The following is a 20,051-nucleotide window of genomic DNA, read 5'->3' as shown; positions in this document are numbered from 1 at the left end:
ACATATAAAACCATATATACCCTCTGTCTGTCCAGTAAAGTTTTCGGTGGATGGCATCAATGGCTAGACCCTCTGGTGTGTCCATGACTTCGGAAATCACCTTTGTACGGCTGCTTCCGTCCATATTTGCACTTTCTATGCACTTCAGAGCTGTGTGTGCAAAGTAAATCTGAGAATAAAATTGTGCAGATACGTAAGATATATTCACTACATGCTAGAGATTCACAGTTCACTGTTGATTGCATGGATGGAATCAACAGAATGTTACACATTAGTGTCTTGAACTATTACTGTACATTAATAAGCAGATATCTAGTACAGGCATATGTAATGTACAGGCATATAGATATAGTATTAGTAGGCTAATGCACAGGCATTAGTAAATACCATTAGTACATGGGCTAGTGCAGAGGTGTATAGATAGATAGATAGATAGGTAGATAATATTTGTACATAAGCTAATGCACAGGTATTATATACCATAGATATAGTATTAGTACATAGGCTAACGTGCATGTGTATAGGTATAGTATTAGCGCATAGGCTGACATACAGGCATATCAGTATATATAGTATTAGTACATAGGCTGATGTACAAGTATATATATATGTATATACACATTGCCTAATGTACAGTCAGTAATAGATATATAATAGCATAGTTAACAAATAGATACATGTAAACATAAATTCAAAAATATTTTGTCTGACAATTAAATAAATAAATTCCTCAAATTACATAATTTGTGATGGCAGGTGTAAAACATGAAAAATAAAGCAGAAGGAATCAGTTAGAAGATAGCATAATGATGTACAATGCTATGGTATAAGATGCTATAATGCTGTCCTCCCAGGGGAAGAGGTTCAGTGATGATGTCAGGACCCTGCAGCCACACACATAAGATGCATGGCACCAACAGAGGAGGGAGGCAGTTTTTAGCAGCTACTGTAAACTTTATTTCAAACCAAGGAGTCCTTTCCTGTCTATCCAGCCAATTTATATCACAAGAAAATATGCTGGACACAGTGCTATTTAGGGCCTAACATAATAGGCTGTACAACAGAGCTGCATAGAGCATATAACTCTGGCCATTCCAACCAAGACATTAATTACAAACTTTACGTAGACATTTCTTTTTTTAAACTTTTCATCTTCCACTTGATAAAGAATTCCAGTAGTGAAATGCAAACTGTCTTTAGAATGGGACACAAGGGAGTCCTTGAACGCTGGCATACAATATCTAGTATATACTTTTATAACTCTTTTTAATCAAGGCTGGATTAATTTAAAGTTCTAGCGATCAGATAGATAATTGTTGAAATGCTCATCTACTTTGGAATTAATCACAGCACAGGTTAGCACTCACTGATGCCACTAAAACTTGTATGGAAATCTTACTACCAGATTAGAGTGCCATCTTGTGGTGCATTATAATATTACAAGCAGATACATCTGTAGATAACAGAATTTCCGTTTACAGTACCACAGTGAACTCTCTGTACAGATGTTTTTAACACTTTAGGTTTTCCTCTTCCATTTGTAGTGATGCAAGGGAACGGGTCACTGTTGTGGCCTGCCATTGGCTGCAGAGGTCATATGTCCCCCATTAACTGATGTTTATTTTAGTGCTGCAGGGAGATGAAGAACCTGCCAAGGCTCTGCGGCAGACCCCAAACTTAAAGGGGTTCTGCAGTTATTTTTAACTGATTATCTATCCTCTGGATAAATCATCAGCATGTGATCAGCGGGGGTCCGACACCCGGGACAGCCAATCAGCTGTTTGAGAAGGCAGTGGACCTGGCAGTAGCGCCGTGGCGTTCTCGCTGTTTATCACAGGCCCAGCAACGTCATGACTAGTATCACTAGCCTGGGCAGGGCTAAGGTCCACTCAAGTGAACAGAGCTTAGCCCCGCCCAGGCCAGTGATACTAGTCGTGATGTCACTGGGTCTGCAGTAAACAGCGAGAAGGCCGCAGCGATACTGCCAGCGCCGCTGCCTTCTCAAACAGTTGATCGGCGGGGGTCCCGGGACCCCCGCCGATCAGATGCTGATGATCTATCTTTAAAATAACTGTAGAACCCCTTAAAGTTTCTCCCTGCTATCCCTCTGTAATCAGGATATGATATCATCAGTCCCTCCATTCTTCCAGTCCCTGGTAGCCATTTTCATTGTGGTGTTTTTCTGTTCACATTTCTTGTTGAAATACAAATAATAAATAATCTTTAAACCTGCTTTTTTTGTGCATAATTACAAGAATCTGAGCCTAAAAATAAAATACATGCACGACTCTTTGTACATGCCTATTCCAGCTGAGTTGAACATTGATAATGACAGTTGCCTGGAATGATGAAGCAGAGAGCCGTCTGCTCCCTGCTTCATCATTCCTCCCCCTTCTCGGCGCTCCACACTGCTGGTCTGTGCAGGGGCGGGGCCAGCCGGAAATCAGCTGCGCTCCTCCTCCTCCTACACACACCAGCAGCTCCAAGTGCATCCTGCTGCTGCTGGGGAGATCAGAGGAACCAGGTGAGTATGTACATTATTTTTTTTTTATTCCTGTGAAGGGGGAATATACCTTAGCATCATAACTGTGAGGGGACACATAACAAGGCATATTATTGTGAGGGGTCACATATTTGGTCATATTACTGTGAGGGGGCACATATCAGAGCAAAGGTACAGTGAGGGGGCATAGTACTGTGAGGGGGCACATAACTGGGCATATTACTGTGAGGGGCCACATAACAGGGCAAAACTACTTTGAGGGGCACATAATTAGGCATATTACTGTGAGGGGGCAAATAACCGGGCATATTACTGTGAGGGGCCACATAACAGGGCAAAACTACTTTGAGGGGGCACATAATTAGGCATATTACTGTGAGGGGGCACACATCAGGGCAAAACAACTGTGAGGGAGCACATGTCAGGGCAAAACTACTGTGACAGGGCACATAACTGGGCATATTACTGTGAGGAAGCATATATCTTTGCATAACTACTATGAGGGGCACATACCTGGGCATAACTACTGTGGGGGGGGGGCATATCTGGACATAACTACTGTGAAGGATACATATCTGGGCATAGTTTGTGAAGGGGGCACAATGTGGACATAACTACTGTGTTGTTACATTAAGGGGGAATAATTACCATGCGGGGCATTTAAGGGACTGGGTGGGATTAGGTGTCTAATTATGCTTTGGGTGCAGTTAGAGGCGTGACCTAATGATGAAAAAAATTGCCACGGCGCGCTTCACGCGACACACATACTCTCCCTCATCCTTTTCAAAAGTTAGGAGGTATGCTATGCCATACTGTCTTATAAGCCTCACTCTTGCTGACTAGTTATTGTGTCAGAACAGTGAAAAGATGGTTGGAAAAGACAGACAGCTGTACCTGTAAAGCCAGTTTAGAGTTTCAGCAGAGATACAGCCATAGACAATAGCAGTGTGCATACAGTGTCAGAAGAAATCAGCTGCAGATCAGACAAACACAGCATAGATCCTGATAGCTCTAGGCTCAAACTTGTGGCTGAGTTATGTCTCGCGCCACGCTTTTGATGTGTCACCACTAGAGGGAGCCCTAGGACAACTTTGTATAGTACATGAGCTTATTAAATGAAATGCCAGGACGATGGTATTTTTAAGTAACTTAATACTCAAGATTCTCTAGAAAATTGTAAAGCTTTATACATTTTAATTCTAAATTAGACACCTTCAGTAGGTGAAACCAAGTTCAAAACAATGTCAAGAGTCGCACAGTTACAGGAAACGTCTTGTGCTTCTGAGTTCACCAGGCTTTCTAAAAGATCATCTAAGTCACGATTTGCAAAATATTTCATACTCAGTGAGCAGCTTATAAGGGCACCTGCAGAAAGAGAGGTTACAAAGGTATACGTGACCTTTATGCAAAAGAAGGCAAAAATAGAAGCCAAAGCTGCAGTAGGCATAGTAGCTGAAGCAGCATTAATAGAAGCCACAATAGACCATTTAGCCCCTTAGATACCAAGGTCAATAGGGACCAAGGCATCTTAGCAGTTACAGACTGAGTGAACTCCCTCTGTCTCCCATCAGCACCCCATGAATGAGATTGCGGGGTGCAAATGTTTTGGCATGGCAGCCTAGGACCTAATGAAGGCCCAAGCCTGCCTTCAGTGTTTTCATAGCAGGCTACGTCTCTTTGGCGCAGCCTGCTAGTACATGTCAATATAGTACTGACAGAATAAGACATTGCACAGCATAAGCAATCTAATGTATCATAGAAGAGATCAAAAGATCACCTATTAAAGTCCCCTTGTGGGACCAGTAAATACTTTAAAAAAAAAAAGATTCCATTGAAAAAAAAACTTTTTTCTTCCAGGTCCGTGCATCTGTGCCACAAAAGATAGAATATGTCCTATCTTTGGCTGCAACATGAGGATCACGGACCCATTGAAGTCCATATGCGATGCTGGGTGCATATGAATGTTGACAGCGTTTTGCCGATTCTCATTTTGTGGTACCCAAAATGGAAGCGACCGTGTGAATGCACAATAAGTGAAGTGAATGTAGACAATCTTCTTGAACACACAAGAAACTGTGGGGGAATTTATCGTGTGGGTAATATTTGAAGTCAGTTTTGCTTGAGTCTGCATTGGCATACTTTAGAACAAATTTATCAAATATAGCACGTTTCTTAAATTTGCCACATCTTAAATTTAACACTTTTATCTAGAAATGGTACTCCACTTTGTTTACACCACCCCCTACAGGAGTAATTTTTTTTTTCTTTTTTTGCATCTTTTTAAAAAACTTCAGTGATAAATCTGGAGTGAAAATAACATACTATAGCTAACCAACACCATTTTCCCACCTACTTTACAAACCGGAGTGAGTGGTGGAAATTGCAAAATGTTGCAATTTTTTGCAAATAAACTCCAAAAAATTCCAAAAATTCCAAAAGTCCTACAATATAACTTTTTATCTAGAATTGTGGAGTGCATGGCTTGTAAAATTACCTTCATGTGCTATACCAAAACAGTGAAAATATGATTGCTGCAAATGTTCCCAAAAGCACAGACATTTCTCCAGAGCAACAAGGCACAGATCCTTCTGCAGCACCCTACATCCAAGGTTAGTACAATGCACAACTGATTTGGCATCCTGACCTTTCTTCACACACCAGAGACCCACACCTCAGTTAGCTCAGTACACAGAGGCCCAGATGCAAGCCAATATGCCAGACAGTCCCCAAACCCCGGGCAACCTCACAGGTTCAGTTCTACATGTGGTTAGGCCTACGGGCTTTAAACCAACTATTATTCTGAATGCCTATGCAGCCCCATATCTTCCTGTGTTTCTAAGCCAGAACACTACAAACAATATGATCAGCACTACTCAGCCAGCAATTCCTTTGCCAAAGTCAGAGAAAACAGACAGATCAAAGTCTGCAAGGTATATGGTTTACCATGATCTTACCAAGACTGGCCTCACCCATTTTGATAAATTGAAATTAGACTTTTTTCATATTGGCCCTTATTCTTTTGGGGTTATTGGCATTACTAAATGGGTTCAACTTCTCACCCATTTTGATGACCAGCCCAATAACTGCAGAGGCTGGAAATGTGCCTTCAGAACTGTAGTTGGTGACTTTAGCATTTAATCTGCTGAAAAAATATAGCTCTGCTGGTCAGGCGCCTTGGCCTAAAGTCTACTGAACATGTCAAGAGACTCAGAGCTTTCTACATAGATAATTCAGCAGCAGGACTTATTGCTGCTTGGGAGAGGGTAGAACAGAGCTATGGCAGTACTGTAGTCATAGAAAATGCTCTGTTCAAACAGCTTGAAGGTTTTCTAAAAATATCCAGCAAGTGCAGTAAGAAATACCAAGAACTCCGTGATCAATTCCTAGAGCTTCAGTTGGCCAAGGCATACACAGACCTGGACACTGCTTGAGGAGTACACTCAATAGTTTCAAAGCTGCCATATGGTATTCAATAGAAGTGGACTACACACAAGTCAAGATCAAAATAGGAACGCCAAGTCTCCTTTACTCCATTTTCTTACTTATGTGAATTTATAAGGAACATTACAGAGGCCAAGAATGGTGCAAGCTTCTCCTATGGTGAGAATTAACTAATTATTCACAGTAGCGTTTACGTACTAACTCAATGTGTATCTTTTTACTGCCTAAATAAAGTACGCTAAAATTGTTTTTATTAAATTAAATATTAAAATTATCTGCAACAAATTAGGCTTGGTAGGGTGAGAGGGGATATCTCAGACTGATGATGCTGATCCCTACAATCATCCCTACCACTAGAACTCCAAAGTTATCCCCTTACACTGGGGATAACGGTTGACATAGAACTCAGGAGCATTTTACGTTTTCACATGAGGTATGTGGCCACATTGCCGAAGGCTCTCTGCTGCACGCACGTCATCAGTGGCGTTCAGCATACCTCATGTGAAAACGTAAAATGCTCCTGAGTTCTATGTCAACCAATATCCCCAGTGTAAGGGGATAATATCTAAACGGTGACAGTGAGCTTGGTGTTCAAAACAGGGCTACATGCACGATACCAACTGTATGTAGCTTATATTTAGTCAGATATTTTCTAAAACTCCCTGTTTGCTCTGTGATGCACCCGGTGTGAGGGGGTGACATACAGTGACAACAGTGGTTTTAGTAACTTGCTCCTGATGAACCAACAAATAAGTTGGACAATAGAAACGCGTCGAGCAAATTATTTCTGTTGAAACAGCTACAGGCTGACTTGCTGACTGGAGGAGCCTAGTGGCTTGTTCCTATGTTTTATCACCGGCTGGGGATTGGACTATCCTAGTAGTGTTACCTGACATTGTGTGGTGTGCAGTGTCTCTCTTCTAGGAGACCTGTCACATTACTCACTGTTTCAATCAGGTACCTATGTATGGAGGTTATAATCTTGCCCCAGGCTGGTAGAGGAACACGCTACATACTATTGACTCCTTATACTTTGGAGTTCTAGTGGTAGGGATGATTGTAGGGATCAGCATCATCAGTCTGAGATATCCCCTCTCACCCTACCAAGCCTAATTTGTTGCAGATAATTTTAATATTTAATTTAATAAAAACAATTTTAGCGTACTTTCTCCTATGGTGAGTCAAATTGTCCTGCTTCATCTTCTTCTAAGTATGACAGCCTACTTTATAACTAAATATAGATCTAAGATCTGCACCGTGCAACTAGGAACTGCAGAAAGACTTAATGGAATTGCATGCCTGTGGTTATTTGGAAAGATTGCAAAGTTAACATACTGTAGAGTGAGATTCAGGGATTATTACTACCATCATTGCTATTGCCTATACACAACTATTGGGAGAAGCTCACTCTGTAACATACTCCAGAACTGTGCTTATTGTTGCCATACGAACTATTACATCTGTTCAGTATAGGGAGACTTTATTCATTGCAACCAATTGGGCCTGGTCATTGACTTCTTCAGTCTACTGCTGGCCCTGCACCTGCCATTCTGCCTTGCACCCCATCACCACTCAATTTTAACATCAAGGGCACCCCAACCACCATCAGGCAGGAGCAACAATACCAGGGTTTGCGCCCTCCTTTTACTGCATGCGCAGTCCAGAGAGCACTAGAGGAAGAGGGGTTAGCCACCATAAAGGAATATGCCCTCTCTCATCCACCATCACTCCCATTCTCTCCTGGCCTCCAGCAAGCTGCCACACCTCCCCTGTGGCCCACTGCATGTCACGCTAACTCCTCTGATCGGTTGCTGTTTACACTGGATATGTTTCTTACAGAATTAAATTCAGAACTCTCCCACTAGTCTACAAAGTTCTCCATAATGCTTCCCATCTTAGTCCTCATGTCCATCTTGTGCTATGCCAATAACCTACACTCTCATCCTCCCTTATTGCATCTTCTCGATCACATACAGAGCATTGTATTGCATCTATTTTGTGAAACTCACTGCCCTGATCCACTAGGATTTCTCCTAAAAGTTTGAAAACTCACTTCTTCTGGGAGGCCTGTGTGACATATTTCATGATCCATACACAATTGACTGCTGGTGGGTTCCCGCAGTTTGATTTATATTCCCATGCCAACACAAGGAACCAGTCCTTGGGACAATTTTAGCACTGGATACCCATTGTTTGCTTCTCCCATTCCATTTAGATTGTAAGCTCTTGTGGGCAGAGACCTCTTGTTTGTCTCACTGTTTGTTCATTTGTTTTATTTGTCATTGTATGTGTTTGCTACTTGCCTAATTGTAAAGCGCTGTGGAACATGTTGGTACTATACAAAGATCATTATTATAACTATAATACAGACCACATATTTCTTTAGCACTTTAATCAGAATAAAACCGCTGTACATTACATGGAACTAGTAAAGATAACATAGAAGGCAGTTTCTAGATTCATACTGCATGATGATGATGATACGCTATATAGTTTCACAGCGACAGCACAAGGCATTCACTGCTCCAATAAAAATATCCTGGGTCTGAGCCTCTTGGCTGCCCGGACCAGCTCCCTGCTCTCCTCCTCTTCCTTGTGAGGTCTACTGCCAGAGTAACTCTGCTCCTGCTCACAGGCTGAGGTCTGGTAGGACGCACTACCTTCCCCCATTGGACGCGCGATCCCTCCAGCTCTTCACCATTCAATGGCTGGCAACCAGTGGATATTTAAGGCACCTAACCACTGAGGCAATAAGGTTCTTAGTTTTTTTAGTTCCTTGCAAAGATGTGCTATTCTATTTGTATGCCCATATAGGACCTCTGCTAGTTTTCGGACTGATTTTGTGCAACATTACCTGTGCCTGATTTACCATTCTGACCCTGTGCTGCCTGTCCTGACCTTGTTTCTTTTTCTTGTATTCAAATGAACTCTGCTAGCCCTGACTTTGGCCTTTTACTGACTACGGTTTTTCCTGATCCCTCGGTGCATCACACTGGTGTATCTGACCCCCTTAGGTCATCTGCCAACCACACCAGTACTATTACAAGAGGCAGTGGTCTGGTGGTACCCTGCAGTGAAGTCTAGATCACTGTATAGGGGTTAAAGGATGAGCATCAAGGGACTGCCAGGATGATGCCCTCAGATCTAGCCCAAAGTCAAACCAGTTGGTTGGCACAGTGGTTCCACACCAAGCAACTGCTGTAACATATAGAATGTTGTAAAACAATTATATATTTTTCTTAGAGACACTTCCCTCTAGCATGATTACATTATTGTGTAGTTAGAAGAAGACATGAAACCACCCTCTGCATCACATTTGCAAAACTTTGGAAGTTTGCTATGATATTCCCCCCCCCCCCCCTTCCATTGCTAGGGGGGGGGGGAACACATGTTGGCAATGAATATGTGCTTAGGGGTGGAGTCCACAAGGCGGCAAAGGTTTTTGATGTGGACAGGAGAGAGTGACAGGGCTCTGTAGAGAGATGAGGCAGAGGAACATAAAGTGGCAATGGCTCTATAGGGGTCTATGGAGTACGAAAAGGTGGCAGGGACTCTGTGTGGATAGGAGTGGCAAGGGAAAGACAAACTGGAAGAAACTCTGTGGAGTGAGGTTTTTTTGAAGATAAGAAAGGAAAGATAAGAAAGGAAAAGGGGACAGAAGTGGCAGAGGGGGAGGGGGAGGGACTCTATAATGGGAGATACAGAAGAACAGAATGTGTCAGTGCACAAATAATTGGGGATAGGGGGCAACACAAAGTGGCAGGGTCTCTGTGAAGAAAAGGGGGAGAGCATGGCATGAGCTCTATAGGCCTAAGAGGGAAAAGGGGGCTTTCAGCACGCATACCACACTGCTGTGAGGCGAAGGGGAGAGGAGGAGTAGAACCTTTCCAGAGTCCCACTTTACTTAGCTTTATTAAAGGGAATCTGTCATCTCCGAAACACCACCAAACTAGAGTAAGTCCATTGATGTAATTTTTATCTTCATACTCACTGTAACAGCGGCTGCTGTGCGCCGCTGTTCCCCTGCTTACCACCGCTGTCCCGGGCGCTGTGCTCAGCTGTGATCTGTGGCCAGAGCTTCCCATTCACCGCTAAAGCTCTGGGCTCTGTTTGTGTAGGTGCTATGGTTCTGAGGATCCGCTCCACAATGTCATCTCAGCCCTGGCCACAGCATGCTTGCTGCTGGTTTTTTGCAGCACTTCCTTAAGGGCTGGCGCACCTCACTTCCTGGGTTTTATGGGTTAGGTCATGTGATGTAGCTGACCAATCCAATCCCTCATGCGCATTTATAGGTGGATCAGCCCCCTTTCCTAGATGCCTCAGTGTCAAGATCCTTGTGTTTTGCTAAAGATTCTGATACTCACGTGTGTTCCTGACTTGTACTTCATTCCTGTATTGTCACGGACGGTGTACAGGAAACAAGACAATGCAACATGCATATATGACTCACTGGATCCAAAGCTAAGGAACCAAAAGGGAGACCCCTGCACAAGACCTAGCACTTTCCCTGGCTGCTCAGCCTATGCAAAGATCCCAAAGGTGGATGGTTGCATATCCACATACCTCGACTATATAACCCCTGAACACCCTACAATAGTGAGGGGACACGACCACCGGCTCCCTACACCAGACACGGAGGGAGTCAGGGTCACCTGGGATCCAGCAAACAGAAAATAACAGATAAAAGTACCGCACTTAACTTTGTAGCAGACTGGGAAACAGGATCAGCATGCACACACACTCCAGTAAGAAGTATAAGCCGCCCAGTAATGCATTATGGGGAGGAATTTAAAGGGAAGCAATCAGTCCAACTACATGACAGCTGAGAGAGGCTAACGAGGTGAGGAACTGAACAGCACAACAAAGAAAACTCAAGGAGGAGGTTCTGAAAGGCTTCTGTCAGAGCTTCTCAGCTGTCTGGTTGTGACATGTATTCTGCTAACCATCTGATCCCTGCCTGCTTGCCTTGACTCTCCTGTTGCCGACTCGGATTGCCTGACCTATACCTGTGCCACCTGCCTTGACCTTTTGCCTGTTTGACTACACCTCTGCCTCATCCTTCGGTCCTGCACTGTTGCTTCTGGTAACGACCCCACCTGCCTGACTACGCTTGTAGTTCTGGTATCTTTCTCAGGTACCTCCTGGTCTACCTGGACCAACTGCCTCGTGTGCCTACCGTCCTCAAGAGGTAGCTACCTGGTGTTCCCCTCGGAAAAGTCTATCCCCACCATCACGGGTACTGTGAAAAATTGAATGGTTCACTTAGATAACGCCCTTAGGGGAGGTAGGATACGTGGCACAGTGTGTTCACACCCACTGGTTTGTGACACTTGCATTCTGACATTGTGCTCCCACAAACCGGCAGTAAAATGCATTGAGAGGACTCCTGTGCTCAAACACATAATGGAGAGGACTCAAGAAGGAGTCCTCTCAATGCATTTTACTGCTGTTTTTTAGGAGCACAGCATCAGAAAGCAAGTGAGTATGAAGATAGAAATTACATAACCGGACTCAGCACCACTTACACTATACACCGCTTACTCTGGTCTGGAGCTGACAGATTCCCTTTAAGCTTTATTTTGTTTGGTGGCCCCGTTTTACTAATGTGGGCAGAAGTGTTATAATGCAAACAGGCAGAAGAGGTTTTGGTGACATCAGCAGGCCCCTTTATTTGATGTTTTTAGTCAAGGCCCTGAAGGCACTCCTAGTCGTACTGCCCTGTTCTGGGTTCATGTCATCATACACCTCTTTCCAACACTTCTAATAGGGGTTTTTCCCTGTCAGAAATCTAAGTGCATATTTACACAATGGAAAGTGATATAGAGGCCAACAATATTACAATATGACACAATAAATCAAGTAGAAAAAAAAAGCAGAAATAAATAGTTTATAGCAGCCATTAATGTGCTATATGAAAGTCATACATACAGGTGAAACTCGAAAAATGTGAATATCGTGCAAAGTTCATTTATTTCAGTAATACAACTTAAAAGGTGAAACTAACATATGAGACAGACTCATTACATGCAAAGCAAGATATTTCAAGCCTTTATTTGTTATAATTTGGATGATTATGGCTTACAGCTTATGAAAATTCCAAAGTCACAATTTTGAGGTACCCTTTGCTCAGGGGGTATGGATTAATTAGATGACCAGAGTGTGACACTTTGAGCCTAGAATATCGAACCTTTTCACAAAATTCTAATTTTAAGCTGCATTAATTTTTGAGTTTCACCTGTATTTTATAATAAGGATGTCCTACCCTATTTTCCACAGGGTCATAATCCAGAGCCAAGACTCTCCCCATCTGTGAAGCCAGAAGACTTTCATACTGGGTCCCATCAAAGTTTATCCTCCGGATGTCATGTACATTTGCAAACATTAGAAATGGCCGAGGACCTGTACTTGATGCATAAAAACATTTTCAAAGTCGACTATTATACATAACAACATGACTAAAGTCTTTTAAGTAGAGCCATAACAATATATCAATATATACACTACATACAATATATGGACATTGATCACATAAGCGAATCTCTAAAGCTTTACTGACCGGAAGCAAGACAGCTTTTCTTGTCCCTCTGAAGATTATAACCTGGAAAACAGTCACATTCCCAGCTGTCATCTCTGGTTCTCCTGCATACCTGGCTACATCCACCATTGTCTGGAGAGGAACAACCTGAAAAAACATCAATATTGTACTTAAGGGAAGAGCACGGGTGCAGCTATGGAGTGCACATTAGCAGTGAGGTCTCAGGCCATGGCACTTTTACTTAGGCCTCATGCACACGACAGTTTTTTTTCACGGCCCGCAAAAACGGGGTCCGTGATCCGTGACCGTTTTTTCGTCCGTGGGTCTTCCTTGATTTTTGGAGGATCCACGGACATGAAAAAAAAGTCGTTTTGGTGTCCGCCTGGCCGTGCGGAGCCAAACGGATCCGTCCTGAATTACAATGCAAGTCAATGGGGACGGATCCGTTTGATGTTGACACAATATGGTGCCATTTCAAACGGATCCGTCCCCATTGACTTTCAATGTAAAGTCTGGAGTTCTTTTATACCATCGGATTGGAGTTTTCTCCAATCCGATGGTATATTTTAACTTGAAGCGTCCCCATCACCATGGGAACGCCTCTATGTTAGAATATACTGTCGGATATGAGCTACTTCGTGAACCTCAGATCCGACAGTATATTCTAACACAGAGGCGTTCCCATGGTGATGGGGACGCTTCAGGTTAGAATACACTACAAACTTTGTACAAGACTGCCCCCTGCTGCCTGGCAGCACCCGATCTCTTACAGGGGGATATGATAGCACAATTAACCCCTTTAGGTGCGGCACCTAAAGGGGTTAATTGTACTATCATATTCCCCTGTAAGAGATCAGGGCTGCCAGGCAGCAGGGGGCAGCCCCCCCCCCTCCCCAGTTTGAATATCGTTGGTGGCACAGTGTGCCCCCACCATCGCCCCCCCCCTCCCTCCCTCTATTGTATTAAATCGTTGGTGGCACAGTGTGCCAACCACCATCGGCCCCCCTCCCTCCCTCTATTGTATTAAATCGTTGGTGGCACAGTGTGCCAACCACCATCGGCCCCCCTCCCTCCCTCTATTGTATTAAATCGTTGGTGGCACAGTGTGCCAACCACCATCACCCCCCCCCCCCCTCCCTCTATAGCAGTAACATTGGTGGCAGTGTGCGGTCTCAACAGTAGAAGATTCATACTTACCTGCTTGCTGCTGCGATGTCTGTGTCCGGCCGGGAGCTCCTCCTACTGGTAAGTGAAAGGTCTGTGCGGCGCATTGCTAAAGAACTGTCACTTACCAGTAGGAGGAGCTCCCGGCCGTTCACAGACATCGCAGCAGCAAGCAGGTAAGTATGAATCTTCTACTGTTGAGACCGCACACTGCCACCAATGTTACTGCTATAGAGGGAGGGGGGGGGCGATGGTGGTTGGCACACTGTGCCACCAACGATTTAATACAATAGAGGGAGGGAGGGGGGCCGATGGTGGTTGGCACACTGTGCCACCAACGATTTAATACAATAGAGGGAGGGAGGGGGGCCGATGGTGGTTGGCACACTGTGCCACCAACGATTTAATACAATAGAGGGAGGGAGGGGGGGGGCGATGGTGGGGGCACACTGTGCCACCAACGATATTCAAACTGGGGAGGGGGGGGGCTGCCCCCTGCTGCCTGGCAGCCCTGATCTCTTACAGGGGAATATGATAGTACAATTAACCCCTTTAGGTGCCGCACCTGAAGGGGTTAATTGTGCTATCATATCCCCCTGTAAGAGATCGGGTGCTGCCAGGCAGCAGGGGGCAGTCTTGTACAAAGTTTGCAGTGTATTCTAACTAGAAGCGTCCCCATCACCATGGGAACGCTTCTGTGTTAGAATATACTGTCTGAAATGAGTTTTCACGAAGTGAAAACTTAGATCAGAAAAAGCTTTTATGCAGACGGATCTTCGGATCCGTCTGTATGAAAGCAATCTACGGACACGGATCACGGACACGGATGCCAATCTTGTGTGCATCCGTGTTCTTTCACGGACCCATTGACTTGAATGGGTCCGTGAACCGTTGTCCGTCAAAAAAATAGGACAGGTCATATTTTTTTGACGGACAGGATACACGGATCACGGCCTCGGCTGCAAAACGGTGCATTTTCCGATTTTTCCACGGACCCATTGAAAGTCAATGGGTCCGCGAAAAAAAACGGAAAACGGCACAACGGCCACGGATGCACACAACGGTCGTGTGCATGAGGCCTTAATGTGAGGTGATTTCTCTGTCATATCCCATGAAAACAAAACTTAGGGCCCTACAAATAAAGTTCATTTATTATCTAACTCAGGGGCGTCGCTAGGGCTTTTTGTGCGGGGCCAGGGCCCCGAATCAAACTACCACTGCCCCAAACCTCGGGACTCGGGAGACTGGTGGTGACTGGCTGCAGTGCTGCACACTGCAATATTACACCTATTAAGGCAGCTACTCGGCTTATATCAGCTGCAGTATGACATCTGATTCCTGGGCTGGCTCACTCACACAGCCGGGTGCCGGAGGCGCCAACGCAATTTCACTGCGCTAAGTATGGCAGCGACGACTGCAGTGGATCTTCTAACCTGATTGGCTGCTGGCTCCTCCTCACTTCTCCTCTTACTAGTTATTCTGTGGGTGCACAGGAAGTCAGGCTGGCTCGTCTTATCAGTACTGGGCTGGCAGGAAGTGAGGCTCAGCTCAGCAATAGCCTGCGACAGAGTGCAAGCTGTGCAGCCTTGGCTTTTACTAAAATGTTTTTAGGGACCCACAAGAACAATAGCAGCAGTGTCAGTGCAGCAGGAATATAGAGGTGTGAGCAGGCTCCTGGACAGGCAGTGTGACAAAAGCTCCCAGTCATAAAGAGGCAGTGTCCCAAGGCCTGAGTGTGTCAGGAAACCAACAGGCAGAAAGAAGTTGCCTGGGCTAGAGGGAGCGATGTTATTTACATGGGACTATGTGTTGGAGGGGGCTGGAGAGATGGTGTGATGTTATTTACATAGGACTGTATGGTGGAGGGAGGAATAAAACTACAGGGGGCACTGCAAATCCAGGGGACATTAGAGCCATTCTTATTACTACTGGGGGCTCTATAGGAAGGACTTATAGATCCGCCTTATTTCTACTAAGAGCACTGTGGGGTCCTTTTTTCTACCTGGGGGTCTGTAGATAGCTTTATTACCACTGGGGAAAATAGGGGGGCCTTATTTCAACTGGGGGCTCTGTGAGGGTACTATTAACCCCATAGGGACACAGCCTTATTTCACCTTAAGGACCAGGCCATTTTTTGCAAATCTGACCACTGTCACTTTAAGTGCTCATAACTTTAAAATGCTTTGACTTATCCAGGCCGTTCTGAGATTGTTTTTTCGTCACATATTGTACTTCATGACAGTGGTAAAATGAAGTCAAAAAAAATATTTTTTTTGCACAAAATAATACCTAATTTACCCCAAAATTGCAAAAATTAGCAAATTTCAAAGTTTCAGTTTCTCTACTTCTGTAATACATAGTAATACCCCCAAAAATTGTGATGACTTTACATTCCCCATATGTCTACTTCATGTTTGTAGCATTTTGGGAATGATATTTTATTTTTTGGGGATGTTACAAGGCTTAGAAGTTTAGAAGCAAATTTTGAAATTTTTCAGAAATCTTCAAAATCCCACTTTTTATGGACCAGTTCAGGTTTGAAGTCATATTGTGAGGCTTAGATAATAGAAACCTCCCAAAAATGACCCCATCTAAGAAACTACACCCCTCAAGGTATTCAAAACTGATTTTACATACGTCGTTAACCCTTTAGGTGTTGCACAAGAGTTATTGGCAAATGGGGAAGAAATTTGAGAATTTCATTTTTTTGTCTAATTTTCCATTTTAACCCATTTTTTCCACTAACAAAGCAAGGGTTAACAGCCAAACAAGACTGTATCTTTATTGCCCTGACTCTGCCGTTTACAGAAACACCCAATATGTGGCCGTAAACTACTGTACAGCCACACAGCGGGGCGTAGAGTGAAAGGTGCGCCGTTTGGTTTTTGGAAGGCTGATTTTTATGGACTGGTTTATTTACACCATGTCCCATTTGAAGCCCCCTGATGCACCCCTAGAGCAGAAACTCCCTAAAAGTGACCCCATCTAAGAAAGTACACCCCTCAAGGTATTCAAAACTGATTTTACATACGTCATTAACCCTTTAGGTGTTGCGCAAGAGTTATTGACAAATGGGGATGAAATTTGAGAATTTGATTTTTTGGTCTAATTTTCCATTTTAACCCATTTTTTCCACTAACAAAGCAAGGGTTAACAGCCAAACAAGACTGTATCTCTATTGCCCTGACTCTGCCGTTTACAGAAACACCCAATATGTGGCCGTAAACTACTGTACGGCCACACAGCGGGGCGTAGAGTGAAAGGTGCGCCGTTTGGTTTTTGGAGGGCTGATTTTTATGGACCGGTTTATTTACACCGTGTCCTGTTTCAACCCCCCTGATGCACCCCTGGAGTAGAAACTCCCTAAAAGTGACCCCATCTAAGAAAGTACACCCCTTAAGGTATTCAAAACTGATTTTACATACGTCGTTAACCCTTTAGGTGTTGCGCAAGAGTTATTGACAAATGGGGATGAAATTTGAGAATTAGATTTTTTTGTCTAATTTTCCATTTTAACCCATTTTTTCCACTAACAAAGCAAGGGTTAACAGCCAAACAAGACTGTATCTTTATTGCCCTGACTCTGCCGTTTACAGAAACACCCAATATGTGGCCGTAAACTACTGTACGGCCACACAGCGGGGCGTAGAATGAAAGGTGCGCCGTTTGGTTTTTGGAGGGCTGATTTTTATGGACCGGTTTATTTACACCGTGTCCTGTTTCAACCCCCCTGATGCACCCCTGGAGTAGAAACTCCCTAAAAGTGACCCCATTTTGGAAACTATGGGATAAGGTGGCATTATTTGGGGGACTATTTTTAGGGTACATATGATTTTTGGTTGCTCTATATTACATTTTTGTGAGGCAAGGTTACCAAAAATTGAGATTCTGAAATTTCATCTCCATTTGCCATTAACTGTTGAGGAACACCTAAAGGGTTAATAAAGTTTGTATAATCAGTTTTGAATACCTTGAGGGGTGTAGTTTCTTAGATGGGGTCACTTTTAGGGAGTTTTTACTCTAGGGGGGGCATCAGGGGGGCTTCAAAAGGGACATGGTGTCAATAAAAAAGGCCATCAAAATCGGCCTTCCAGAAACCATGTCGGTCCTTTCCTTTTGCGGCCTCCCTTTTACTGATACAGCAGTTTACGACTACAAATATGGCATTTCTGTAAACTGCAGTATCAGGGTAATAAATATTAACTTTTGTTTGGTTGTTAACCCTTGTTTTGTTACCGAAAAAAAACGGATTGAAATGAAAAAGTGCCAAAAATTGAGTTTTTGGCACCGTTTTCATTTTTTTTTTTTAACCGTGTTAATCTGGGGGGTTAGGTCATGGGATATTTTTATAGAGGAGATTCTTATGGACGCGGCGATACCTAATAAGTCTACTTTTCTTTAATAATTATTTAGGTTTTTGACTATATTATCCTTTTTGATACCCAAACATTTTTTTGGTATCTCTAAAGTCTAGGTGTCATTTTTTTATTTATTTTTTATCTGATTATCTTATGTGGGGGCTCATTTTTTGCGGGACGAGCGGACGGTTTTTCTGGCACTATTTTGGGGGCTATATGACTTTTTGATCGCTTGCTATTAAATTTTTTGTTATGTTTGGTGACAAAAAAAATCTTTTTTTGCACTTTTTTTTATTTTTTTGGACCGTGTTAATCTGGGGGGGTTGGATCATGGGGTATTTTTATAGAGGAGATTATTACCGACGCGGCGATACCTAATATGTATACTTTTAATAAATTATTTTAGTTTTTTTGGGTGTCTCAAGTCTGAGAACCATTTTTTTTTTATCCCATGTCAGTTCTAAATTGGAATATAAATTTAGTACTCCATGGAAGTGTGATACTCCCTGAAGCAACCAATAATGCAGAGGCCCGGATGATCGGGGCACGTGTCACATTGAGTTGTGGTGTCCTTCCGTATCCCCCTCCTGTGACACACTCTGCACCTCTTTTGGGTTCGTCTCTTCTTTCCAGTATGGGGGACCACACCTGGAAAGTGTTGGCCAGGGACGATCCGGGCACCTACAGTTCCTGAGGTACTCCGGCCTGCTCTTTCCCGGTCCGAAAAGATCAGGGCCTTGAGGACTGCCTCATAGAACTGGAGGAATGTCCCTGTGCTGCCAGCGCTTCGGGATAGTACAAAAGAGTTGTACATGGCAACCTGCACCAAGTAGACCGCAACTTTTTTGTACCATGCCCGGGTTTTGCGCATGGCGTTATATGGCTTGAGGACTTGATCAGAGAGATCAACTCCTCCCATATACCGATTGTAGGCGACGATACAATCGGGCTTGAGGACCGTTGCCGCGGTACCTCACACAGGGACAGGGGTGATGCCGTTACCATGAATTGTGGACAGCATAAGGACATCCCTCTTGTCCTTATACCTGACCAGCAACAGGTTTCCAGTGGTAAGGGCACGGGTCTCACCCCTGGGGATAGGTACCTGGAGGGGGAGGGCAGGGAGGCCGCGTTGATTTTTCCGCACGGTCCCACAAGCGAACGTGGATCTGGCGGCAAGGGACTGGAACAAGGGGATACTGGTATAAAAGTTATCCACGTAAAGGTGGTAACCCTTATCCAGCAGTGGGAACATAAGGTCCCACACAAGTTTCCCGGTAACACCCAGAGTGGGGGGACATTCTGGGGGTTGAATCCGGGAATCTCGCCCCTCGTATATACGAAATTTGTAAGTGTACCCTGAGGTACTCTCACAAATTTTGTATAGCTTCACGCCATACCTCGCCCGCTTGGTGGGCACATACTGGAGGAAAATGAGTCTCCCCTTGAACGCAATGAGAGACTCATCAACCGCGACCTCTCTTCCAGGTACATAGGCCTCCATGAATTTGGCCCCAAAGTGATCGATGACCGGCCGTATCTTGTACAGACGGTCATGGGCAGGATCACCTCGGGGGGGGACATGCTGCATTATCGGAATAATGCAGACATTTCCGGATGGCCTCAAACCGGGAGCGTGTCATGGCCGTACTGTAAAGTGGGGTCTGGTATAGGACGTCCCCACTCCAGTACAGCCTGACACTGGGTTTCTTGACCAGGCCCATATGCAGCACGAGGCCCCAAAATGTCCTCATTTCGGCTGCACTGACCGGCGTCCAGCCACCGGGCCTGGCCAAAAAGGAGCCCGGGTGTTGAGCGACGAACTGTTGGGCGTACAGATTTGTCTGCTCCACCATCAGATTTACCAGTGGGTCACTGAAAAAATGACGAAAAAAGTCATATTCAGTGTAGCCCACTGTGGAAATCTGGATTCCTGATTGGCCTACAAAATCAGGAATCACGGGCTCGTATCGCTCTGGGCTACACCAGACAAATTCACCGGCAGGGTGCTCCGGTGGATTTAACTGGTGGGCCGGGAAACCAGTACGAG

The 20,051-nt window shown here is 44.3% G+C and overlaps 1 protein-coding gene across 2 annotated transcripts in view; it reads right to left on the bottom strand.

Moving 5' to 3' along the window:
* The window catches only part of EGF (epidermal growth factor), a 163,516-nt gene that overhangs the window by 60,510 nt on the left and 82,955 nt on the right, over nucleotides 1-20,051 (bottom strand). For both annotated transcript variants that reach the window (XR_006386790.1, XM_044268240.1), the window contains exons 9-11: nucleotides 12,501-12,626; nucleotides 12,207-12,343; nucleotides 21-169 (exon numbers count right to left, since the gene is read on the bottom strand). Coding sequence is in view for 1 of the 2 variants with exons in the window: in XM_044268240.1 (XP_044124175.1) it covers nucleotides 21-169; nucleotides 12,207-12,343; nucleotides 12,501-12,626 (412 nt within the window). In the remaining variant the exon portion in view is untranslated. The remainder of the gene's footprint in view (nucleotides 1-20; nucleotides 170-12,206; nucleotides 12,344-12,500; nucleotides 12,627-20,051) is intronic.

The sequence above is a fragment of the Bufo gargarizans genome, chromosome 1, assembly GCF_014858855.1.
Source record: "Bufo gargarizans isolate SCDJY-AF-19 chromosome 1, ASM1485885v1, whole genome shotgun sequence".
Classification (NCBI taxonomy): Eukaryota; Metazoa; Chordata; class Amphibia; order Anura; family Bufonidae; genus Bufo; species Bufo gargarizans.
Note: the sequence above shows the minus strand (reverse complement) of the source record. Positions and strands in the feature narration are given on the sequence as shown.